This window comes from Poecilia mexicana, unplaced genomic scaffold, assembly GCF_051168715.1.
Source record: "Poecilia mexicana isolate PSO_F unplaced genomic scaffold, ASM5116871v1 scaffold_3, whole genome shotgun sequence".
In the NCBI taxonomy this organism is placed as follows: Eukaryota; Metazoa; Chordata; class Actinopteri; order Cyprinodontiformes; family Poeciliidae; genus Poecilia; species Poecilia mexicana.
The window spans coordinates 16837752-16865473 of NW_028263372.1; the positions used below are offsets into that span (position 1 = coordinate 16837752).

At 37.3% G+C, this 27722-nt stretch overlaps 1 protein-coding gene across 4 annotated transcripts in view; it reads right to left on the reverse strand.

Moving 5' to 3' along the window:
- Positions 1-27722, reverse strand: part of gpc6a (glypican 6a) — a 189995-nt gene that overhangs the window by 65560 nt on the left and 96713 nt on the right. For all 4 annotated transcript variants that reach the window (XM_088004242.1, XM_088004241.1, XM_088004243.1 and 1 more), the window contains one exon: positions 16332-16723. In XM_088004242.1, coding sequence (XP_087860368.1) covers positions 16332-16723 — 392 coding nt within the window. The remainder of the gene's footprint in view (positions 1-16331; positions 16724-27722) is intronic.

Below are 27722 nucleotides of genomic sequence, written 5' to 3' on the forward strand. Positions count from 1 at the left end.
CAGGCAATAAATATTTACATATGGCTGTGTAAGTCCAGGAGAAGCAATTTCAAATCATGTTGCAAATAAATAAATATGTCTGCAAACTGTACACACATCATGTAAACATGAGTTTTGTTTTGTTGATGTTCTAAGACTGCTTGGGTTTTTGTTAGTTTGTGGGAAAAGAATAAAACATAGACAAAAACACAAGCAACACAAAGCCTTAGTTATAAAAATACACCACAAATGAAATAAGAAAAACAGAAAGCTAAAAGTGAACTGAATAACGAAACCCACATTAGTGCTCTTCTGTAGCTCCATGGCAACATCTGAGGCTCTGCTGTGACACAACATCCAACCTCACTCTTCCATTCTCTGTTTTTAACATTTCGTTTTCTTTGATTTTATTGACGCAGTGACCAGACCACCTGTGTGCACATATGTTTGCCTGATAGGGGGAACAAAGTGTGGAGTGAGACAAGATAAGGCCAATGCAGAGAGAACAATAGAGGAAAGTCAGAAGCGCGCTGTTAATGTATTGACTTTCATTGCTAAGGAACAGGGATCAAATGAAGCATCTTTAGCATTTGCAATCTGTCACCGACATCACGCAGTGTTTTGTGTGAAGGCCATTAAACTCAGCTGCTGGTTGTCAATTCCATCGCTGCATGTCATCTACTGTTTCGTGTGTTTCTAAATTGTTAATATCTCTGGGAGCGCAGTTAACATATGGGTTATTTTCACAAACAGGTTTTTCTTGGATTGAACTGACAATGCCCATGTATTCATGAAACAGGTTCCAGATTTTCCAGTATTATGTAAAATTGACTTTTTGGAGCTTTACATCATGTTATGATGTTATTCTCTCATCAAAAACATACCTGCGAGGATTATTTCATGCATGTTTTAGAAATCTTTAATGTCCAGTGGCAACCATTAAGCTGTGCAAAAAGCCTGGGTGGACGAAGCACCGCCTTCGAGGCACAGCTCCTCCTCAGAACTGCAGTTTTCAGGCTTTGGCCTCACAGAGCAGGCCTCCCTCACTGCTCCCTTGCTCAGCTCTCAGACTCGCCAGCAGCAATTAGCAAACACCTGGTGGAAATGCGCATCTGCTGAGCTCATCTGACCTACTTGTCAGTGCATTGCAAGGAGTTCTTAAAGTCACAGAGGGCCAATTTCAAGGCGTTACATCAGGAAGTAAAATTTCTTTTAAGTCATATTTGAGATATACAGCATTTTTATAACAACTGAAGGTAACTTTAGGCACTTTTACACTTAATGTGCGGTTTAGTTCTACCACAGTGGTGAGCGTCTTGATTACAGATCTGTTCCTAACTATTGTGGTCGAGCATGCAGCGGTGTGGTCAACTCTGCTGATGTTTGCAGCAACTTCCGCAATGGAGAACCTCAAGGTTGTGGTTCTAATGGACTCAGATAAGCCCAGATATTTAATTTTGTCTTATATTAATCCATTGCTGGGCGAAACAGAATTGTAAAAACTCAGACCAGCTGATTATTTTGCTACACATGTAAATATAACTACATTTTGTCACTGTTGTTATGATCTGCAACTTTTTTGGATTTATATAATGTAGTCAAAATATGTAAATCAATAGCCACACCTGAACTTTATTCAAAAGCAAAAAATCCAAATGAAAAATTAAATTCACATCACACCAAGTATGTAGTTTGGTGTATCGCACTGCTGGTCGGTGCAAAACCGCAGCTCTGACAGAATGCTGACCACAGCGGCATCGTTTCTTTCTCCTTTACTGCTGCCTGTTTCTCAGAGACGAGCTGCTTACAGGTCTGCTACATCACAGTCCAAACCTTAGCACATCTGTTCCTTCCACTGATCATAATTACGCTCCTCTGTACTGAGCAGCTCCCTGAAAGCAGACAGACAGCATGTCTGCGATCCACAGCTAAACAAGAACGTCGTGTGGAGTTTTCTGTGAAATAATCATAAGCCAATCAATGAATGTCAGTCAGCTGTCGATCAAATTGCTTCCACACAGAATTCGACTTGGTGCGGCCAGTGCTATCCCTAAATTAGGAGTGGGAGCCGCAATGGATCTGCTAATGAAAAATGAATCTGGCCGAGGTGGACCGGGATCGGACCGGTTAGAGTCGTTCTGCTGGAAAAGCGCCTATTATACTGTAAAATGGCACTATGTGCCTAGAAAATGCATAATACTGAGCAAAAGAAATCTTGTTTTGGGTGCAACAGAACCTTCCTATACCTGCTTATGAAGCAGCACCAATAAACAGCAAAACGTCATCAAATTCTGCACTGGGTTGAAAATGAGGGGCACAGACAGCGATATTTAAGGCTCAAGCGTTGCTCCAGTAATAGGAAGGTAACAATTTTATTTGCCGTGCGAGCTGGTCTTGCCCTGAGAGAGGGAACTTGCAGTAAATAAGAGCTAAGAATCAAACCTGTGCCGTTGTCACAGTTTGATGAATGATACAAAACTCAGAGCCATTTGAAAATGAAGAAAAATAAATGTTTAATGAAAAATCAGCATCAATATGCCATAATTACTGTGGTGACAACTAATGTTGATTAACTGTGTTAATTAATTACTTTTTAAGCATAACTGACATAATGATCAAAACCAATACTATTAATTGCAGTTCGTTTAGGGCACATATGTCAGAGTCAAGGCCCGCGGGCCACATCCGGCCCGCGAGAAGGTTTTTTGCGGCCCCTGGGATGATCTTGATTTATTATTAGAACCGGCCCGCAGACCGCAGCAAGCCGGCACCCCGTCTGAAAAAAAAATATCTTCCTTATTTGAACTGTAAGTAGTTCTTTAAATGTTCTGTGAGATGATGTACTTACCCATGTATCCATAACAACCGGAACTTTCAATATCCACCAAGTTATTGCCGAAATATACCGTCTATTAAACGAGTGCCCCCCGGATTAATTACATTCTCTGCAGCTGCAGCTGCGAAGTTACCGTATTAACCCGATACTTGCTGGAAAGTGCAACGTCTCCCCTTTCAGAAACCGTTGGAATTTTTCCACTTAGCGCTACGTGTGGCGGAATTACGGTACTGCAAATTTAGATGTGTCGCCGGCGACACATCTAAATTTGCAGTACCGTAATTCGCCGGCGACACATCTAAATGCCTTGACTCTGACATATGTGGATTAATAGATTTTTGCACTTTATTTTATTGTATTTCAATCCAATTATATTTTAAAAATATTTCAGTTGTGTCTGTTGAAAATTAAAGATTACTGACAGAGCCATAAGAAAATATTGCTTTATTTATCTGATCATATTGAAATATATTTGTTAGGTTTTCAGTAGGTTCAATTAGGTTCACTAGACTATATGCGTCATTTAAAAAAATTTCAATGAACATTCGATCAGTCCGGCCCTCGGCTTGTAGCTAAATTTTTTATTTGGCCCTCCGTCCATTTGACTTTGACACCCCTGGTTTAGGGCTTCAGACCATTAAGTTCAGATGAAAAATGATCATTGCTATTGCTTAACATATTAAAAATTTAGTTTCAAAATCCTGTTGAAAAATAATCTAAAAAAAAATTGACATCCATGAGACAAAAGTACAGCTAGAACATGTAAACATATTTAATCTGTGGTATTGACTTTCAGTAAACAATGTGCCAAACATCAACTACAGTTTACCAGAAAAAAAAAATTGGAGGTGAAGTTTTAGACATTCATAAAAAAAGGGTGTTGAGCACAATTCAAACACAACTTTAGGTTTTAACTGAGAAGATTTTCCTACTTGCAGCAAGTACGCTGAAAAAGAAAATGAACAGAGCAAATAGAAAGAAGACAGGCTGTAGAGAAAGCCAAAGACAATGCCAACAATGTAGAAAAAAACAAACACCAAGAAAACAGAGCGACAGACTCAGATTAAACAGACGGAGAGGAAAAAAATGGACAAGACACTCACAGACAAGCAGAAGGAACACGCAGGTGCTGTCGCCGCATTTGGAGAGACCAACAGAAGCAAATGCATGCCAATCACCATGTTTGCTTTGAAAGAAACAAGCGCTTCTTTCGAAAAGAGTTTAAACTTTCAAATACGCACAAGAAGAAATGCTTTTGTATTATTTTGATAAGCATTTTAAGAGATTATTAAGGTAGAGAATGCCGATTTACTCACAGACGTTTTCCAGTGAGAGATCGTCCACTTATGTTTAGATCTCTAAGTCTTTCTTTTGGGGTAATCTTCAGAAATATGGGATAAAAGGTACATTTCGTACTGAAAATGAAACAAGGACTAATTACCCCTGGGCTTTGTCAGTTAAAACATTAAGGTGGAGCTTTCTAACACGTTTATCTTCAAGTTATTTTTCTCATCATTTCACTTGCTGTGCCCAGCAGTCACTGGCTGCTATGAATGGAGGGTAATCTGATAATCGTGTTACCATTTATTTACAGTTGAGCAGAGAGAATATTGCCCAGCAGGCCGATAGACGGCCTTACAAGCGAGATGCCACAGATCCACAGATTTAGACTTCAATTTACTCATCTAATGCTCAAGTGACGTGATAACTGTGCAGTTTGTTTTGTAAAGTTTGCTCCGATCAACAGAATCTTTCCCCGTCACTTTTGTGGAGAGCTTAAGTATTTTTGAAGCAAAATTAATGAGTCAGAGAAACATATTTTTATTTAAAATAACTACAGACCAGCTGGGGACACTGTGCACTTTCTTTGAAAGCAAAAAACAGTATGACAAATTTGTTTAATTTAAAAGGTAGAGTTGCAGTTGTGCGATTCTTGTGTACACGCTGCTCACACCCTCTCCTCTCTACTACGCTGCAGCTTCTTCCCGACAGCAGAGTCTGCCATCGATGCTCAGGCTGGTTAGTATGGTCACTGATGATGACAGATGAACAGGTTTCCTGTAACAGTAGTTTGCTTCTCCACCATTAGAATATCGAGCAGCACCTACATGATTGACAGCACTAAAACAATCCTCCTGGCTCTGATTGGTTGTTTCTGACCAGGAGTGATACATTTCTGAAGATAGTAAAGTAGCGTGGAAGGAGGTGGAGGTGCTTGATTTTTTCACTGATTATCTAATCTCACACCATACTATCACATCAGTGACATTTTTAACAAATATGTAAAAGGAATTAAAAAAATATGTAAAAGTTACTTTCTGTACATTTAAGTCAGTTAGTCAGTGAGTCAAATGAGTCATCAAGCAGTTCAGATCACATTCCTTAGAGGCTGCAGTAAGGAGCCATTTTACGCACAGAATTGCACCACAGATCATGTCAAAGACAACCAAATAATTTGTGAAAGGAAAATGCTCTGTGTTTTGATAAAAGCCAAGACACTGTTGGATGTTCTCACCTTGTCTCTGACAAGGTGTTGTCATGCACATATGGTGCGAACTCCCTTTAGGAGCAACAGAGTGGGAAGAGCGCAGAGATTGGAAATTGCTTTTGTGCCACCAAGTAATGAAGTTGTGAGAAATGACAATGACTTTGTAAGCTACCAAGGCCAATCAGGGGGGACAATGGTGGGACAGAGAATCTGTTGTTAAAGAATCGTCTCAATAGTTCTGTCATAATTATTGTGACAGGTTGCGTTGCATGGCACTGATTGGACAAGTGTGTAAGACTCTATTGCTACCCCAACGTCTGCACACCATTCCACAGCCATTAGTGTCAATGGGAATATAAGAAATCTGTCAAAGTGCAAATAAGACTACCATCTGCCTCCAAAAGAAACATGTCTGGTTTACAAACTACTGAATAAAACTTCAATAAGTTCTTGCAATGGTTGACATATTATTATTGCTGGTACAAGTAAAAAAAAAAGAAGCAAATATGGTTAAGACATGTATGCTGTGTGGAATATATGCATATATAGAACAGTGAATAGGAAACAGTGATTAGTCGGCAACAGTGTTTTCACTTGCCTCTTTTTACTATAGATAATCAGAGGACACATAGCATTCAATCTGAACTTGAATTCCACGCTCATTTATAAAAGAAAGCACACATGGTTAAGAAGACAATAATTTGGGAAGAAAAAGAGAAATGTTTTATCAAATTGAGATCCCTGAAAATGTACTGCTTTCTGTGATCACAAAGGCGACCTGACCCTAACTGAGTAATTGTAGGTGTCTAAACATAGCCATGACTTTATCAGAAGGGTGCCAGAGCAGAAAATACTCCTGTGGGTTTCTGTGGAAGGTGCTAACAGATGCCCGGCATTGTTTACTCTGCTGAAATGAAAGCCAATGTGTGATAGGTGCTATCACTTTGTTTATCTGTTGGCAAGTGTGAATTTAATAAGACCTGGTGAAGTGCTGGGGAATAAGCAAAGAAATATACTGGAGTCTGGTGAGGATTTAAATCCCTTTCCTAAAAAAATAAAATAAAATAAAATAAAATAAAAAAATGTAACATGTATTATGCTGACATCATACTAGCTGTTCAAACTGTGTTTTGAGAGGAAAAATTCTCAATGTTTTAAATATTTGGACAACAGCTGATTACTTTGGTCAAAATCAGTTAAAAACAACATCATCTGTGAGCGTGCAGCAGTGTATGGGAGCATGGTCAAAATCTAACACCAACTCTTAAATTGTGCATGACAGTACGCACTTTTCAATCATTATAGACTTTCAGTTTGGCAGAGTGGTCAAGTCTGCAAGCTTACTAGATTATATACTGATTAAAAAAAATAATGTTCAGTTTTTAAAGTAGGACATTTTTGAGAATTGTGTTACTGATTTCTCAAGAGAAAAGCTGTTGTACTTTTGAAAAGTGTGTGTGATTAATTGCTGACCATTTCACAGAACATTTAATAACCCTGCTGAAGACCATGACCAGCATGTAAAGAGACTTAAACCATCTGCACTGTGGGCCCTCTTGTGTGTAAATGTGCATATGAGCTGATGTCATTTGGTTCAGATAGATTGATCAGGGACTAGTAAGTTGATTTTATCACCTAAGGCACGTCTTAATGGAGTTATAACAAATGCTAAAACCACATTTAATGCAGGGAATCCTGGCACTCCAATTTGTTCTCCGAGGTGGGAACATTTGGATAGCTAGACCTTACAGAAGGAAAGAGAAGTGTTATAAGAGACTGACCACTTTACAAAGCTGCTTTGAGTTTCTAAAACAGAAATGGGTCTGTCTCGAAGGAACTGAAGGAATATCACATAAGGTGTGTGACGTCGCTTACATCTGTAAATGTGGGTTTAGTTTGATGCTCTGTGGGTTCATAAACTAATATGGGTCAGAAGGCTCTCATGCACAGACCTAATGCAGCACGTTACAAAAATGAGTGTTAAATGGTTTTTGCTATTGAGAAAGCAAAATATTACATAAGATTTGCAGAGACTATTTGTGTGAAAAACTGTACTTCAAGTGTCTTTGCCACAATCTGATTGTGATCCTGTCACAGTAACAATGGAAAGATGTTTTTTTTTTTGTTTTTTTTTGTTTTATTTACTGTCTTTATTTCAGTCATGTCACAAACTGCATTGTGTAGGCCACTGGAACTGTTAGGTTTCAGTGACTGAATCTAGATGTCACCTTTATCAACACCTGTTTGTTCATATGCTGGGACTAGTCAGATGACTCATGGTGTTCATAAATCAGATGTGGAAGTAGCACTTTTTTTTTTTTATTTTACTCCCAGATCTACACCAGTTTTTTAATACATGAGTATTTTTGTGAACACAGACACATTTACAAATGAACGCAGACTGCATCAATGCATATTTTTTTACTTAAGAACTGAATGAGAGTTGTATTAAATTATTTAATAATATACTTACAGTAGATCAATTTCATTAATATCATAATAAAATAAAAACCACTGATCTCATGGAATAATGCATAGAGGAGGTTTGCAGGGAGCAAACTCAGCACGAGTCACAGACAGGGCAAAGGATTCAAAGCAATGTGTCAACTGAAGTAACACACTCTGTATGTTTTGAGGAGGGAGGCTCCTCTCTGCGCTTCTCTGCAAACTTTGCCGTGCCTCAGCTCAGCATCTTAAAAGTAAAATGCAGCCAAGACGATTCCAGAGGGGCCCCACTAAAATCAGCTCCTGTCAAATCAATGAATCCCTGAGACTGACAGATTAATCCACATGTGAGCAGCTGTTCCTCAATAAAACAACACAGTGGTACTTGGTAGGCCACTGTGACCCACACCAGTCAGCTCAAGTGTCTCTATCTGCACAGGTCCAGGGACTGCCCCGCTGATGCACCCTGACATGCACCTTGTTATGTAGCGGGTCTGGAGCATGGCTTGGGACTGTTTATTTAATTCACCAAGACAAGTGCAAACACGTTAAAAGCCTAACACGTGCTGTACTATGACTAGGCACTGTGAGCCACAATCCCCCCCCCCCTCCCCCCCCCCGTCTTCTCTGGTGGGTCACAGCGCCGTCATACACTGCATTGTTATCCATCTGCTGTGGTGTCTCCTGGATTAAAGCGCAGCACTCACCCTATGTCCATCTGACTCTAAAGGTCTGCAGCCCAGCCTGAATGTCAGTGGCAAACACGTCTCTCGTGGCTGCCAAGAAAGCTCTGGACAAATGTCACAACAGCAGCACTGACAGCTTCCTCTAAGTGGTTGTTAAATAAAGATGTGGTGCCATACACTTTAAATCAAGGTGCAAAAAAATGAATTCATGAGAGTGCAGTAGGCAGTTTCAGTCAGATGAACTGACATATTTTCACAAGTGGATAAGTCACAAGGGGGTGGGGGGGGGAGTACTTTCATGTTATATTTTCCTCAATTTCTGACAATTTCTTCATCTTTTTCTTTGGTTCAAAATGTCCTCCCACTCAGCATCAAGCTGACTGGATCTGTAACTTTCTGAATTTTCAGTTTTGAAACAGAATCTACCATGCACTGCATAGAGGCACATAGAGCACTTTTTTTCCCCTTTCATTATCATTTCATATCATTTTCTTCAATTCCAGACCACATGCTGTCTTTCATTTTTCCCGAACATCCTGCAGTTCACCACAGATCAAAATCTTTTAATTAAAAAGGACATCTTTGGCGCAGCACATTTCCCGATGACGTGCCAACCTTTTTGAGCCAGTTGCCATCTGCCATCACAGCAACGTGGCTGAGGCCTTATCCCCTGCAAGCTGTGTGAGCTGTGAGCCATCAAGAGGGAAGTAGGCAGTCAAAAAGAGAGACATGGAAAGAAGGGGGGGGGGGAGTTCGTCTGGTGCATCTGTATCAGTGGGCCCTAGGTGACAAACATGAACTATGCAAGAGGTCATTTAATCTGCCCTGAAAAATCTGGCAAAAAAACAACAAAAAAAGTCGACTGCGAGTACCAAACTATGTAGGAATGAGTTTAAGTTGTCAATTTAACAATTAAAGCTCAAATTTCTCAAATTCCTGTGGGCATCTTTTTATGTGGCTTTAACCATTTAAAGCTACGTAACAAGCTTTAAATGGTTCAAAGCTTGTTAAACCATTTAACAGCCTTAAATGATTTAACAAACAGCTGTAATGTTTTCCAAACGGAAGACATTTTGATAAAGAAAACAGACTTAAAACAATTAGATTTAATGGTTTTCAGTCTAAAATTCCCAATTAGAGACCATGACTGCTTGTTTTTCCCTGCTAATGATCAGCCCCTCTTCAGTGTTTTCAAAATGTGGACAGAAGTTGGTAGAAAAGTTTTTTTTTTTCCTTACGCTGCATCTAACCTGACCCTAACTAATAATTTCAAAAAGTCATAACTCCGACATCACATTGTCATATGAATGAGTTTAAAATTCTTCTTAAAAATGGTTCATCTGAAGAATATTCTTAAAACTCTAAGAAGTCTTAATCTTATTCCCTGTTCTTGTATGTTTTTCTAATGTAATTTTTTGTCTTTTTATGATGTTTAAACTATTAATTATTTTTGTTTTGCATACTGGTGTGTCCCTTTGCTAGATATCGCTCGAAAAACTAAATTTGATCTTATTTTTGAGTTTTTCATCGGCAGTAATTATAATTACATAATTTCCCTTGTTTTAATATAAAAAATTAATATAAAAATATAAATTTTTTGGGATTAATATAAAAAATATTTTAATATATCATGATCTGTCTCTCTGTCTGTAAGTCATGCTACTTGCAGTGTGTGTTCCTGGTGCTCTTACTGTTGACTCCAAGGAATCCCGATAAAATATCAGTAAGTTGTCAAAGAGGCCTTTGGAAATCCTATTGTTAGTGAAGGCTTCTTCACTAGTCCTTCACTTCCAGGTGTTGACTCACTTCTTGTACTGGTCACTGAGGAAGAGCTGAAGGAGATATCTGTGAGGATCCTGCTCTGTCTGCCTCTGCAGTCGGTGAAAAGAACACAATGATGTTTTCACTGCTGCTGTGAAGCAGGTGCTGAGGAGACCAATTCTGGTTTGCAGTAGGTCTGGGGGTGTATCAAAGCATCCCAGCAATTTTCTTTGATTCAAGCACAGTGTGCTGCTCAAACAGATACCTGTTGCAACTTTCAAACAAACAAACAAAAAAAAAAAAAGAAATATTTTGAAAAGAGCTTGGGTAAAAAGGCCATCCAAACCTAAACTGTGGGGATTCTCACAGCTCCTGTAAAATTACCATGAACTGCAGTGGGTGGGCAGATGTCTACAGAAAAGGAAAACAAGTCAAGTGCCTGCAGAGTCAGTGACGTTCCAATAAACATGCTCATTGGTTGAGCACAAATCTTTGAAAACCGTGAACAGAACAATAATATTTTTAAGCAGTGTCATTTAGCAATGCTCTGTTCGGAGCTAATGAAATATTTACACTGGATTGTTAGTCCAAACTCTGGATATTTCATGGAGAGAGAGAAACGGCGACTTCCCTCGAGGCAGAGAAAATGTTAGTTGTTTCCTGAGTGTTGTGTACAGGCAGCAAAAATGCAGTTCAGACTTGTGAGGACCTCTGTTGTTAAATACCTCAAGTGATATTAAATAAAGCCAGCTGCTTTGGGAAAACAGTCATGCAAAATGCCGATAATGTAAGAAAAGAAAAGAGGAGAGAATAAAATGCATGCCAGACAATAGCATGACCCGTATATGTTAATGTTTGAGTTGCAGCAAATTTATTTCAGACAAAATATGATAAAAACAAGAAGAAGTTCAAGCTGGAACTCTGAACCTATAGTCCAAAATATTTGTGTGGTGAACGATGAAAATGAATCAAATCCTTTCTATCTGGCTGAATTAAAGAAAAAAAAAAAGTTCATGGCTGAACTGGCACATGGCTGGTTATACAACACCAGAGACTTACTGTCAGATATCTAGCAGCGAGGTAATTTCATGACTGGACTTATTGCACAGATGGCATCTTATCATGGTGCCACACTGTGATGCACTGAGTGTCTGAGAGCAACCCATTCTTTCACCAGAGTTTGTAGAAACCGTCTGCATATCTAGGTGCAGAAGCGCAAACACCTGTGGGCACAGAAATCATGAAGCAACTAAAGAAATTTTCAAGGAGAGCCAATACCTTTGGAAATATTGTATATGTATAATCTATAGGCAGCCGTGATTCATCATCTGCTTCAGCTTTTTCCTTAAACAAATCAAAGTAAAACAAATGAGCATATTTAATTTTAAAGTTTAGTTTAAGTGGATTTCATTAAGTGGATTCCCTTAGTTTAAATTGAAGCGCAAACATATTGGCAGTCCATAATGCATCTGTGAAGCCAACACCACAGCTGAGTGCTAAATGCACGTTGCTCTTCTAGCCTGGAAGTAGTTTCAGAAAAAGCCAAATGAAACATCAAGGAACATTGTGGAAACCGCACTAACCCGATGATGATGTTTCTCACATGCCAACAAACGAATCTGTAAGCACAATATTCATAGGTAAATGTGTAAAGATTAGAAATTGCCTTGAAGCTTAATTTGAAATCGTCTGACAGTTTGTGCTTGAAAATGAGTGTATAATGAGATCAACGTGCACCATAAGCCGTCAGGGAAAACAAATCCCTCTGTGCAAAATATCCCTCTCGCCTCCATCATCATGACTAAACATGCGCACAAGACTAGGCCAACTTCCCATGTGCATGGAGAGTGAACGATAAGTGCTCTAAATGCCTGAACTTTAAATCGTTCAAAGGGTCCAAATCCCTGCAATCTACTCTGAGCAGGTCCTAATGTGGCTGGACTGTGTTTTAAGTACATCCAGGATAAAACTCTTAATGGTCATCATAAACTGTAAGCCAGAGAGATCCTCCTCTTAATCCAGGATCAAGGTTCAGGAAACTGTTCAGTGCAAGATGAGTGAAATCCCATTTTATGGAAGGATATGTCTCCTATTTTGGCTTTAGTATACAGAGAGCTGTCTACTAGCAGTAATTATGTATGGCTCATCATTGTCAGCGCATCCTTCTGTTCCAAAGTAATGTGAAGAACTGAAATGACAGATGGTTAAAAGCAGCCATTTCAAGTGGGGAGGGGGAAATAAACATTTTGTCATTTTGACTTGTTCAGTTTGAGTTGAGACTGTTGGGATTAAACCTTAATGATGACTTGTTGGGGTCAAACAAACCGGGTAGTGCATGGTATTCGACACACCACATTACATCTCTACATATGGCAGAAAGATGAAAATACCTTTTCTTAGACTGTTCTTCATTTTGCGGTCTCTTAGTCAAGGACATTGTTCTCTTTTACCTTTCGGATGAAATCAAAAGGAAATTGAAATTCTTCACATTCGCTCAGCATACCATAGCCTCGTCTTTTGATGTCACATTTAGTATAGCCTAATTTCCGGGAAAGAAATTACCTAAATGTATATACTCTGACCATCTTTAATGTGAAAAGCACTCTGTGTCCATTATGATTCATGCACTAAAAAAAGTAATTTAAGTAAAGGAAAATGACTCCACATAAAGGCGATAAGGATAACCGCAGGTTGCACTGTATTTCTCCACTGCTGTCTTGATAAGCTGCACAATTAGTCTTTTCCCATGGTAGTAATGAAAACAATGATATATAAAAAAGCTTAAGATTTACCTCCACTTAGTTTTGTAAATATTGTTTTATTTTTACAGTAACATTGAGCTGTCCCATCTCCCCCCCCATAAACCTAGATAGTTTTTATACCCAAAACTAATAAAATAAAGATTAAAAAAAAAAAAACAACTTTGGAGCTTATTAACACTTGTAGTGAAGATCTGTAAAAGCTTTAGTGTATTCCACTGATTAAAAATGTATATTAAAATCAAAATCAGCCTTTAATTTGAATGTATTCATAGCCAAGTCCACCTGGTTTAATTTTTAAAATAATGGTTTTATAATAACAGCACTATATTCACTGTAAATAGGTTTCCAGAGCATGACAATAAAATTGGCCCACAGCAAATCCTTCAACCCATTTAAAGGGTATTAGGTACTTGCAAACTTATTCATCCTTTGTTTCCCAGCCAGGAGTTTTAGTTGTCAGAAATATCAGTTTTAGTCTCGTCTAACCAGTTTCAGCTGTAACCCCAGACATAATTAGACTCTACATGTTTACAAAAATACTTCTTTCTGCTTACCTAATGAATAAAAGATCAAGATCTAAATTGGCATTTATTTGATTCCACCACTGTCTAATTGTAATATGTACTTTTTCACAAAAAATGATGACAAAAATTATTGAATTTACTCACTAAGATCCAAGATGAGGTCATATGCCAAGCACTGCATTATGAAATTACAGTAAATTAGGAATTCTCATTTGTGACTGGCCATGACAAAACCAGAAGAAAACAATATCTCAAGTGTTTTGAGTTACTCACATATTCTGAAAGTGTGGATTTTAAGCTTTTTAATGATGTCAAACACATAGAAATCAATAATAAAATGAAGAAGATGTCTCCTCCACTCCCAAAACAGTTCGGATTTACTCCATGAAAAAGCTGAATTCAAACACAAAGTTAATATTTCTTTTTTAAAACATCCAAAACATAATCTTAAAGTACAGAGTGTTTTTTTTTCATGAATTCAACTAACATATTTTGCAAAAAAATAAAAAATAAATAAATAAATCACTATTTCCTCAAATTTTTATTATTTTTCTTTATATATATTTTATCCTTATACTCAATTTCTGCTCAGGTGACAGGTTCCTACTTTTTTCATGACACGTCACATATGTCTGTGAAGGACATAAAAAAATCTCATTGCCTTTCAATGGAGGTTTCAAGTACTTTGGTGGTATTTTCAACCACAAACTAAATTTCATGTGTTCCAGGAGACATGCAATGTATTTTTAATGACATGACAAAGACTGGCTATGTGGAAAAGATGACTCTTTCGTGTCAGTCAACTTCTCATGCTGAATTTGCTGGAGGTCCATCTGTCTGACAATTGTCTACAGTACCACACTGCTTCCTGGAAGCACCTAATAATTGATGAGGATACACCTGATTCAGAATTGCAGTTGGTCTTAGTCGTAGCAGGTGGTGAGTGTGGAGGTGTCCAGTGTAAATTCATTTTTTCCAACTTTTCACCGTCAGTGAAGTTAACAGCAGCTCAGTAGTAGGACAAAAGAGCGTTGAAGATTATCAAACATGAGAGATCATTTATGGCAGAGGTTTAGAAAAAATCTAATGGCTTTTTAATTTTTTACAATAACAAGCGACTAGCACAACTATAAATAGGGATGGGCATGCAAAACACAACACAACATTAAAATATAGAAATGAAAGTTAAGGTTCCTATGTGTTTAAAAGTTGCTTAAATCACAAATTTCTTGGTATAAGATATGCAGTGTAATGCATGAATTCTCTGTAAGGCCTGTGAGGCTTTTTACTTTTTATTATGCTGATTGTAATATTAAGAATTTAACCAAAGAGTTTTTCTCACTCTGTCCTTTATTACACACCTGTGGAATCCTGTGTATTCAATTCTACCACAAAGAACCAAGTCTCAACTTTAGAAATGTTTTCATGCTTATTAAACATCTGTCTATCTTCAGCTCAAAGGTTTTTCCACCAAATTTAAACTAATGTCTTTTTCAAATTTTACATCTAATTTACCTCTTTGCACTTTTACTCTGGTTCGTAGTTTTGTCTGTTATTCTCTTCTCTTTATTTTATTCCCCCTTTTGCATTGAAATACAGAGTGGGCTTGGAGCCAAGAGGCAGTCAAAACTTTATTGCATCTCTTCTGCTGATTGGAGACAGCTTTAAAACCAAATAAGCTTAGAAGATTCTCCTACCAAGTCATTTAGTCATCACAATTTGGTCTTTTGTGAACTTTCACATGTCTTTTTACTTCTAAAACATCTATTATGAAAACAAAATATCTCCTTGCTTCCTAATATATGACACCGAATAACAGCTACCATGATTAACAGATTTTCAGTGTTATCCATTTTATCTGTCAGTGGTCATTATGTTTTGCCTCATTGGTGTATGTAGTATGAGTAGCTATAGACATACCAGATATACAATGTCAGGAATTCTGTGCTTATTTTAAAACAATGAGTGTTTTGGAGGAAAGAAATCTCATTGGATATGCACTTTAATCTCTTTTTTTTACAAAGCTTTGCTCTCTGTGGGTGATTCTGAGGTTTTGTACAGCAAATTATGTGGAGATAATTCTACATATAGAAAATAGGCCACCCACACCTGACGATCTGAAGCGCTCAAAAACATTTCATTTTTACCTCTTAATAAGATAAAAGCTGATTTTAAAGGAGTGTAACATAAAGAGCAAAGAAGAGGAAGACAAGTGTGTTGTAGAGAGCGTCAGAGAGAGAAGATGGTTCAATGTATGATACTTGAGAAAAGAGAATTTGAATACCTCCCTCATTTATTTGCAAGTGTCCATTGTATTTAGTCTTAGCAACATCTACAGCAGCTGAAACAATCTTCCTGACAATTATTGGGATCATATTTTAACTATATGCACTTTAGCTTAGAGCATAGATCAACCTGTGCCTCTGTTTATGGTTTCTCTTAACATGATCTGTTTTCTTAGCTGGTATTTATTCTACTCAAAGAAAAAGAAAAAAGAATTAAAGTGTTTGTGTTGGCATCACTGGTCTTCTCTAAGAGAGTAAGCATCACTTTCTGCACTTAATTGTCATGTGTCACACAACAGTCTCCACTAGTCTTACTGAATGCTAAAAGCTAAAGTCACAATAAATAAACAAACCCTTATTTAGACATGTCAGTTCAAACCATCATGTAGAAAATGACCTCAGCCCGTAGAGTGCAAAAAACATTGAGTTAAAATAACTTAAGCAGAATAAACTTCAGGTCAATTGAAAACAATACATTAGAGAACAGCAGAAGATTTTAAGCAGAAAAAAATAAAAAACACACAAAACATTTACAGTAGCTAGGAGATGCAAATTTTTTTCTCACCTTGGCGACCCTGTTGGCAACCTCACGACCCACCGTTAGCCCTTGGACAAATGTCCGTGCAGCAATGAATGCTTTGGTGACCTGAGCCTTCAGCTTCCTGGGCACGTCTCCAAAGGGCTTTAGCTGATCTGTGTATTTGGCGACACACTCCAGGTAGTCGTCTGTGAAGTGATACTGGGAGTTAAGCAACTGGAACATGCGTTCCAGCAGCCTGGACCAGAAGTCATTCAACATCTCCTCCAAGTTGACGTTGCCCCCCGTGTAATAGCGCTTTAGTTCAGTGAATAGGTCCTGGAACACCTCAGAGTTCTGCATATACAGCTTCCCGTATGTCCTTGTAAACATACTGTTGAGAGATTTTTCAGAGTTGTCCAACAGCTCCAAGAAAAACTCTAGATGGATAAAGGGTTTGGGAAGAGGGGGTAGAGATGAAAAAGGCATTTAGCTCATTAATCAGATATTTACATCACCTGTTTAACTTAAAAATAGGTGCATGAGTAGAATCCACTAAAGCTACTTTCCTGGCCTATTATTTCACTTAATGGCATCTTTTATGATCCTGCCTGCATCTACAGTAGCAATATAAAGCAGCCAAATATAGGTACTTGATTATGTGAAAGTCAGTGCAGAGCATTAATAATTTAATAGCAGAAATAATGGGCCACAAGAACCATGAATGATTAATGTAAAGGTTCTGATTGCACACTGAAACAAAATATTCATAAGTTTTGGATGCGGACACCAGTATACATTATCATCCCGAGTGCCCACCATTGTTCCCAGATGCAATAATTTTACTTTAAAACAGAGACTTTTAGGCAAGAATTTAGAACTGAATAATGTTGAATTGGGGCTTTATTTTCTTTGAATCACTTGAGGACTCCAGTATGACATTGTTTCTTAAGAAAGAAGTCCATCTGCTTTTTTTAATCATTATGTTTGCCAGAGGTTTGAGCTTGTTGAAAACATGCATAAACTTGATTTTTCAATATATAATCATAAAAGAGTAACTACTGAGTTGGTTCAGTGTTTGAAATTTGGAGGCTCAGCAATCATTTTGAACTCACTGCAAGTGTTGCTAAAACCGTCCATTAATCATTTTTGCAGTGTGGCAGGGCACATTTTTGCTCCTAGAAGAGGCCACTACAATCATGGACAACTATTCTGACGAGGGGATCAAGCAAGTAAATGCAGCACTGTTTATTGTACAGTCAAGAAAGCTAATGGCTGAATGGACATACTGTAAAAATGAAAAGAAAATGTATAGAGATACATTTTTCTATTTGTTGGTGAAGCAATAAGAGTCAAGACAGTCTTTTAGGACTGACTCATTTTTTTTTTTTTTTAGTTGTTTTACTGGAGGTTGGTTAGATTCATTTTAACCTCATTCGTCAAATGAATTGTCTTTTTTTGACAGGCACTTTTAAACTGGCTTAAATTCACTTCAATTTGTTTCAAATAAATCTTGTACGAGAATGTCCTCTGTCTTAGTCATTTGTGTCACTCTTGCTAAAATACTGGAAATATATTTAACCTCAACTATGAGACTGGCATAATCAAATCTGGCAAGAGATAAATTAGCTCTCTCGAGAAATGACAACAATTCAGCATAACCAACAAAGATGAACTGAGAACCAAGGCTTGAGACAATATATTGTACATTTTGATTATGATTATATCATTTAACATGCACAGTCAGTAGTTTTAGTAGTTGTCTCAATGTACATTTTTTAAGAAACTTCAAGTACATTTATGCATGGACACTTCTATTTGTTCAATCAATGTGCCTCAGCTGTTTATTTTGTGGAGGGAGTTCTTGTAAATGTGACATGTGCATAAAGAAATCAAGACCTAAGTTTTCCCTGCAGTACATAATGGAAAGCATCACATTTGCCCTGGCTACGTGACTTCTCTCCATATTACATCTCAGCCATATATATTTTTTTTTATATAAACCTGGCCATCACCATGCTGCTACAGAAAATATGATTCATCAGGCCATATCACCTTGTTGTTTTTCTTGTTTATATCTAATACTAATCTAGTTGTGGGTGCTTTAAACAAAGGAACAAAAAAAAATAAATAGATCAGTGTGGGCATCTTGCGTGGCCTAATGTTACACCATCTCCACACAATGTGTTTTAAAAGCTTTCTACCACAATCAGTATCACCAGAGACCTGCATTATCCCTTCTGTTGAACTGCACAGCCTGGCATCACTACCTGCATCCTAAAAAATTAAGCATTTCCCTGTTCAAACTATGAACTCGGTTTTTAAAAAGCAAATTGGAATCATTTATCTTCAACGACTTCAGGCATACGTGCTAAAATGCTCAAGAGTGACAACACTATTTAAACACTTTAAACAAAATTATACCATTTTCTTTGTCACATCTGCTTACGTTGCTTTCTTCCATGTGAGCTCTTGCTCTCCTGAGTATTAAATCAGCCAACAAAGAAAAGAAGAAAAGAAAAAAAGAAGAGAGAATTAACAGGGGAGTCTCACTGAAGCCTGGCTAATAGGATCCCATGTTCCTAAGCAAAAAGGCGTAAATGTTGGGAAGATCATAACACATTTCTCCAAGCACAAATGTCAAACATTCCCCCACCCATCCTTGTAAACAAACACGCTGCAAATGTTTCGCGTGTCAGGCTTGCTAATAAACCATCAGAGGAGCTCTTCTCCTGGCTGCCTGGCTGACATTTCTACGCTCTGTAAATAATAGCAGTCCTGACCTGAAATGTTGGTCATGTCTGATTGAGTAAACATGTCTCCCAGCATGATTAAATTGTAAAAGAAATCATCTTCAAGTATAACTTTTTTTTTTTTTTGTAAAATAATGTTGTCATTAACCGCTATATTTAATTAGGGCACTTACAATGCACTTTAAATTAAGATAAAATCAATTAAATTAACAGGCAAACAACAATTTCTTTAGTTATTTTCATTTTTACTAACAACAAATGGCACTAGCATATGTTCCCAAACAAAATCCAATTCCTTATAAAAGCTTCATAACGCAGAACAAAGAAAAAAAAAAAAGAAAAAGAAAAAGAAAATCTTCATATAATTGTTTCATGCATTTAAATTGCTGTGGATCTAACTGTGTCTCTGTGAAAGCGAACTAAATGCTGAAGCACAAGTGAGTGAGAGTGTCTGAGGAGCAGCATGTTTAAAATGACCCGCCGGCCACACCAAGAGGGCTAATCCAAACACTTAATGAAAGCTGTGTTCACTTGAAATACTTGAAATGTTTTAGATATTTAACTGCTCTTGTCATGTTCTACAAAGTCCTAAACCTCAAGCGTGAATGTCGAGAAAAAAAAAAAAGAAAAAAAAGTTGTACGCTAATTTGACCAAAGGATTCCACTCACAACGCTGTTATGAAGACTGCACTAAAATGATCATCTGAACATTCCTTTTGATACATTTTTTGTCACCTTTTCTCTTTTCTTTGGGCTGAATTGGCACAGCATGTCCCACACCTACAACAGCAAAGCGACTATTCCCCAGTCATTCATTCTACTTTCTTTGCAGCTGAATGACCTGCCATTACACCAACATTAGTTTAAATATTAACAGCCCGCAGGGCCTTTTTTCATTCCATTTTTTCAATTAGATCCGAATCAAGGACATGTAACCCCCCGTGTATTGGGAACGTAAAATTCTACCCTTGTTACCATTTGAACGGCTCTAAAGATAGGAAAGGAACATGGCATCGCAAAAACTCATTGGCTCTGCAGGCTGCACGTGTAATGTGTCACACTGTAAAGTGTAATAGAGTTATTTGTCACTTTACAGACAATGCAGAATTGTAGAAAGCAATAAATGTTGCCCTTCGGTTATTCAATTTGTATGCGTATTGTACTTCTGCCAAGTCTTATTCAGTTTATTGACTGCTTTAACAGCCCACTCCAAGATTCTAATGCAAAATCTGCAAAGACAATCAAATGTTGGAAATGTGTCTTCTGAAATTATAAATCAGAACCAGCAATTGTCAAACGACATTTAAATTATTATAGACACTGCACTAAAATGACACCCTCAACTGCATAAATGTTTGCTGATTTTTATTATTATTATTTCTGGTCATGTTTGCCGTCAAGGCTTGTTACCTGGAAAACACACAGTGCTGATAGTTCCAAATGGCGGCAAAAGCTTTCCAACTCATGCAGAGTGATTTGCTTTCCACAGGCCAAAGTACATATTTTGCAAAGGAATTATCATTCAGAAGTATTGACCTTGGAAAACATTCAGCTGCTCAGCCTTCTGGGTGTTAATAATTGGAGACATGTCAATAGAGGGCTTTATTCTCACTGACAATACATTAGAAAATAATCCCCCCCTAAATCTCCTGAGTAAAGAAGGTTGTATAAATCAAAGGCTGAAATGTATGGTGGTTGAACAGTATAATATTATCAAATAAGTGAGGGTATGCAGATAAGAGGCTTTTCTTTTTTGGAACGTCGGTTCTGTGAAACAAATATAGGGGAGAGTGGGAAAAGAGGAACCAGTTTTCATATGTAGGATCTCTACATCAAGGCAACCTTTGCTTGGTCACTGCTTATATATCCGCATTTATTTCAGGATGTTGTTCAATAAAATATATACTAATATTGCAATAAAATTTGCAATATTAGTATATATTAGCAACATGTTCTGAAATTATTTCAATAACAAAATCCAGAATATTTTATTGAGTGTAGACTTTGAACTGCACTTATGTAAATTGTTTTAACATAAAAAAAAACAAAAAAAACAAAAGAAAAAGTGAATTTCTAAATAAAGTTGAAGGTCAATAAGTCTGCAAATAATAATATAATTTTATTTCCACATTATTGCTATGTATGGATGCTTGATATGTTCTTCAGAGAAAGTTTTATTTTTTATTTTTAGTTGCCACATCAATGTTGCTGTTAGTATTCTTCTCATCAGCTTGAATCGTTCTGATACTTCAGCTCCTTACTTTTCTAATAAAAGAATCCATAAAAGGTGTGGTGAAATGAGTCTTTGTGTAAGTGGCAATCATAATTGAGACTGCACCTCATAATTTTCCTGTTGCATGTAAAATAAACGCAGTGTATTCATACCCTTGAAGTAATTCTGAGCGTGAAGAATCCATTTTCTCTGGGAACCGTGCACAGTGCTCCTTTGATATCTGTCCTAATTACTGTAAATAATTATTATGATTAATAAAGGTGACCTTTTTGTTGCACTGATAAGAACACTTTATCCACAAAAGAAAACACGCCCTCACCCATTAATTTTACTTCGCCCTCTTTAAAAAGGCAGTCACTCATTTCTCCTGGCCTAAAGCGATGGAAACTCTCAATCCAAGTATGGGTAATTAAGAGCAATTTTCAATTAATGGTCCAAGAGGCTCGAATGGCTAGCGGGTAGTTATTGCACAAAGCAAATATTACTAAATTTCATAAGTTATGCACTGGTAATTGTGTCTCTTTTTAAAAGTAAAATAGAATTTTAGCTGTCAATACAAAAACTAAAAGACATTGCTTCTCTGAAAGAAATAATTTATCATTTATTTATGCAAAGTTGCTCTAAAAGTTGCATTGAAAGTCTCTTAAAAATGCCAACTTTGCATTAAAAGTGTCATTATTTACCGAATGACACTTCATGACAACTGTCATAAACATTCATAAAGACTTCTTTATGTTCATGACAGATGTTATGTCATGTTTATAACAGTGTCATGTCAGTCTTATGCACACCCTTCAAATAAAGTGTTACCTGATTTTCTTTTTTCACTTTCTTCAGTAGACCAATGGTTCTGTATTGCTTAACAGTTTGCTATGCAGTGCAAGTCGTGTTAACATCCAGGATGTTGATGCAAACAGAGGAATTAAAACAAATAGTTTTTATATATTTTGTTGTTTTTCTGCAATAAACAACATCACCATCAGTAGCATAAGAAAAGCCTTGGTCATAATAGGTTCAATGTGCTATTTGAACTCCTCCAAAACGTTAACATGTAGATAAATAAGAGTAATTTGTGTTATGCTTGCTATTTGAACATTCTGCGCAGTTTACTTGCCTGATTTGTTTAAAATTCAGAAACATCTGTTTTCATTTGTATCCCTGTTGGTGTTGATGATTCACAATCATCAATTAAGGAAAGACGTGACAGCAGGGACCTAATTATGACATGAATTAACATATCCTAATGAGGCAGGATGCGGAAGACGGTATTAGTCAGTGGAGCCCACCCGTATCTATAATTAAAAGGACCACCCGGTAGTGATGAATGAAACAAACAAAAAAAAAGTAAAAGCAGGTGCCAGAATTCAAACAGTCTGGGAAAATTATCGTACAAGAGATCACAAAGGTGGCAAATAACTTAAAATAGTCAAGGACATAAGCAAAAGGTTTTCAATAAAAACAGCAAAGCAAAGGTGAGGTACAGGGTTTAGATAATTTTGGTAATAGAGGATGATTATAAAATATGAAAAAAAAATCACCTTGAATGTGATACAACTACTTAATTTCAATATTATTGCTTTCTCAGATGACTGTGGAGGACAGTCACCTTATGTGTTGTAGCTCTTCCTCGGTATTCAGACAGTATTCTGAAAACCTTAGCATTTGTTTTATCTTTCAGTATCACTCAATCCCCGCAAAGATCCAAAAAGGACAAAGAAGCAAGTTCATGAAAATGTCTGTTGGGAGTTTAGACTGATGGAACATGGAGTACTAGATTTGTTGAAACAGAGAAAAACACACTCCGACACAGCCAGCTCTGCGCTCACTGTGGTATCGTTCACCTTTTCACTGACCTATGCACACACTTAGGTTTTTATCACAATGTAGGGCAGCACAGGCTCCCGCTCGTTCCCTGAACCAGACAGTTTTCTTTCTAAAACACTTGTACTGACAGGAGCCTTGAGTTGTTTATACTGAATATTTTGTGTTGATAGTGAAGTTCTGTTTCAGAGTAAACAGTGTGTAACTTTGTGAGCTTGTGATCCCTTCATCTTCTGACCATGTTTTCACTTTTTCTGTTGCTGAAAGTGCCGAAAAGCATCTTCGTGGCATGTAACTCTGACACGTACCACCTCCCCGAACATTACAGCAGAGCCTGCACACAGTCCTGCAGTGAATCTTTTTCTCTAGTCCTTTTGCAAAAAAATGCTTTAGAACTAGTGTGGATGTGGTATTAAATGTGTTAAAATCTGCATCTTCTGCAGTTTTTTTTGTTTGTTTGTTTTGCACCAGAAAAGAAAAGGGATAGGTATTGATTAATCTGAATGGCAGGTTTTGTATTATTTCTCATTTCTCATGATCAAATTCACTTTATTCCATAAATGAGAGCACCAAAAGCCTTGATCCCAGGGTAATATCACTGCACATTGATGACAATGCATTTTCGCAGACATTGTGTGCTGGGAGACAGAGCACAGAGCCAGCGACCAGGTGGCAAACTCCCTTCCTACCACATGCACGATGCATATCACACTAAAGCTGACAGCATCAATAAACGAGGCTCATAATTAAAGCCCGCTGCTGTTGAATATAGAGGAGCAGGAGGCCAGCCTCTCGAAGAACATCAATCACACTGTGACAGCTCATTTAAAACATCTTTAAAAGTAAAGTTGCAGCAGCCCCTGCCTCCAAAAAAAAAAGAAAAAAGAAAACAAAAAGAAAAACTGTTGTTTTCTGACAGCTAAGTGAATCTACCCTGAAATCTATGCGCAAAAGGTTGAGGGTAGGATTTCTTTTATGCTGAGAGCTGACAGACAAAAAAAAAAAAGAGAGGCAGGGTGTTCTCCTGCCTCAAAGAAATGACTCTACTGTAGCTGTACACGGCAATCTCTGATAGCAGCCGAGACCACGGGTCGCATATTTGCTTAGGATAAAAGACTTTTAGACAAAAAGAAGCACAACCAGCTTGTCAAAGCAAAACCTGTTCTCTGTTCAGCATTTTCAGCGTTCAAAGGACCAGATTAATACCGTAATTCACCATCAGGTTCTGTACTTGTAAGAGAATCTATTTAAGCCAGTTGCTTTTATACATATTTGCATGCTGATTTGAAGTCTACAGCAGATAAGGATACGAGAAAGTTTTCACACACAAAATAACCTTAAATTTAAGAAACGGCATTTCAATTTACTGATGTACCATCACAGAGAAGCCACACAGATGCGCTAATTTCTACGTAACTGTCCTCATTAAAATCTGAACGTATAATTCCTTTGAATGTAAAAACTATATACGTTAGAAGAAATACATTTACCTACTGCATATGAAAAATCTGTGGAATATACCAGTAGGGACCTGTTTGGCTTTGCTTTGTTATGTCCCTTTTTGATAGATGCAGAGGAGCCACGTGGACAAAATAACAGCTACTGAATGCTAAAGAGGCTCCCTGAAGGCAGGTAATGATTGCCAATTTCAACAATTTGACCAAGTCTGGTGCTGTGAGTTGCATCCATACAGTTCTGTTTCTACCTGGACTCTGTAACAAATTATTTGCACAGCAAAATGTTGAGCAGAAAACCTATTCCTATAGCAAAATTATTATTTTGTCGCGTCCCAATGAAATGTTGCAGAAGAGTCGACTCTTGTCAGTCGCTGACATCTCACTGCGGTAAACAAACGTAATGATGTGATACAGCGGTGGTTTATATTATTATTCATTTGGCTTTTTAAGCTAAGTTAATTCATTAGACATTTTAAACTGACAGAATATAACACTGTATGCACGAGATTTCTTTTTTTAAAGCAAATTGTATCATAATCATGACACAAATACGGAGCATGTGTTTTTCTGTTAATGTGCAGCCCTAGTTTGTATTAGGTAGTGTAGTTAAACTCAACCTTGTGTGCTTAATTTTAATAATTTTGTAATTATAAGCTTCAACATATTCATCAAACTAAAAAAAAAAAAAGAATGCAACAAATTGACCAAATATTAGCTGTAACTGCAGCACAGTGATTTTCTGTTTAAGGTTATTGTGCCTTTCCTTTTACTGCAGTTTAGAAAAAGGGTGGCAGTTAGCAATCTTAACCTGAAGCATGATGCTCCACGCTGCTTGACAGGCATTCGAGATTAAATATTTTCTACAGCATTTATGACTTTTACTTTGGACACTTTGGCTTTCTTCCAGAGCTCAACAACATGTGTTGTGGGTTAATTAGGGAAGTTATTCTGACCTTAGCAGTGGATGTGCATGATTATTTGTCTCTTTGTTGTCCTGGTGATAGACTGGGAACATGTCCAAGGTTTACCCTGGCTTCACCATAGGACAACCTGGACAGGTTCCCAGTGCCATCACACCCGACCAGGATGAAGTGTGTATGGAAATTAAATGAGTGAATCGTTTCATTTTACAGACTAAGATTGACATAATACTTAACCTTAACCCGACTACAGTAACTGACAGGCACACAGAAAAACAGATAGAGGAAATAATGTTAGAAAAAACACTTCTGTTTTCAGGACCCTATGTCCTCTCCATGTTTTATATAAAAAATAAAAATAAAAAATCAGCCAGGTATATATTTTACATTTTTAAAGAACAGTCAAAAAAAAAAAGAAAAGAAAAAAAATCACACTGATTGTACTCCTAGCCCTGAAATGGAACGAAGGTGAGGAAGAAGACACAAAAGGAACAACTGAATCATTTAAACGTAAGAGATGTGTGGGATCGCCTCCAGTTGAGATAAAACAGGGAAATGACAGGTGGAAATTTATGGAATGCTGGTGTGACAAGAATGTAGTTGCGCTTTAAATAAATAATGAGAATAAATTATAAGAGAGAACCAATGCCAAAAGGCATGGCTTCGGCGTAGGAATAAAAGACAATGGAAGGTAGAGAAAAGTTTTGAGACTTTCAGACTGATATTCCTATGACCTTTTTTTTATGTTAAAATGAGGAAAAACTACATCAACACAAAACTACTGAATTATTTCACCCAGCCCACATGTGTAAAACCACCTTTTACACTCCAACCTGTAAATGTGCCTTTTCTGGCATTGTGCTAATGAACTGTTAATTCCTAGCTCGAGTCCCAGCACAGTCGCTCTCTGACACAGTCAGTCGAAAAGAGAATCACTAAGACCCAGCAAGAATGGTTAACCAGGATGCACAGGAAATCCAAAACAGGATGTTAAAAAAGAAAAGCACTGAAGGCTCGCCTGTGGTCTGTTTGTCTGAATAGACCCTTTGTCTGTGCATATGGGGACAGTTCATTTAAAGAGCAAGGCAATCTTCTCCTGCAAACATTACTCCTGCCACAAATCTGTGACCCACGTAGTGAAGTACAAAAATGCAGATCGATGGACGGGAAGGCCAGCTGAAATGGGGTTCTATATAGACTAGGATTCAGAAGACTAACAAATATTACAGTTTTTTTTTTATTCTATTATTCCTACACAAAAGAAAAATCTTGTTAAATTTCTTTCACCCTTGGCAGTAAATTCAGGTCGCCAAATACTTAGACACTGTAACTCAGACAAGGACATTTGTTTTCTCCTGGGAAGAAGCACTGAATGAATGGGAGCTCTGTTTAATTTATCCGTTTTTATTTAGTTTTATTATGCAAGAAAAAAAGGAGCTGATCAAATATGCAATAATTGAGGCAGAAATCACTGCTGATGTATATTTGAGATATTAGAACTTTTCTCCCTTTTTGCTGGAGGTGACATAATTTCAAAGCAAAAAATAGAATTGTCCACGTTAATGCTGGCTGTCCATGATGTGTAGCTTTTGAAATCAGTGAAAAGATTATATCAGACTGCAAAGAAAACCAAGACTAGACAGGCTTTTTAAAAATTATATTATCATTTGAGGGGGAAAGAAAACAACAACAAGAAATATCCAAACCAACCTGACCCTATGTGAAAACTGCCTTCAGTGTTAAAATCTTGATTTAACTTGATCTTAAATCAAGCAGGATTAATGAGATTGTTTTGTTCAGTTCTGATTACTGCCAGAACCACATAATTAACAAACCACTAACAGAACCTGTCTGACAACTTGAAGCAGGCAAAGCGATCTCAAAAATAACACCATGTCCTCATCTAAAGCCATTTAGGAACAGATGGAAAAGATATCACTACTTGGGAAGAGTTTCAAAAACCCATTTCTAAGGAACCTCAGTGAGATCATTTGCTCACAAATGCAATAAGCATGCAACAGCGGAAAACCTTCCCAGGAACAGGAATTATTCCAAGAAAGTGGAGGTCAAAAGAAAGCAGAACATAATCTGAAACCCTGGATACTTCACTTGCCAATTAAGATCAGTGCGCATGATTCAAGGATAAGAAAGAGACTCTAAACTGATAGGTATAATTGTGTCGTTCTGTTGGCAGTTTGAAGGACTGGTAATATAACCTGAATATACTCCAACTATTAATCATATTGATGCTGCAT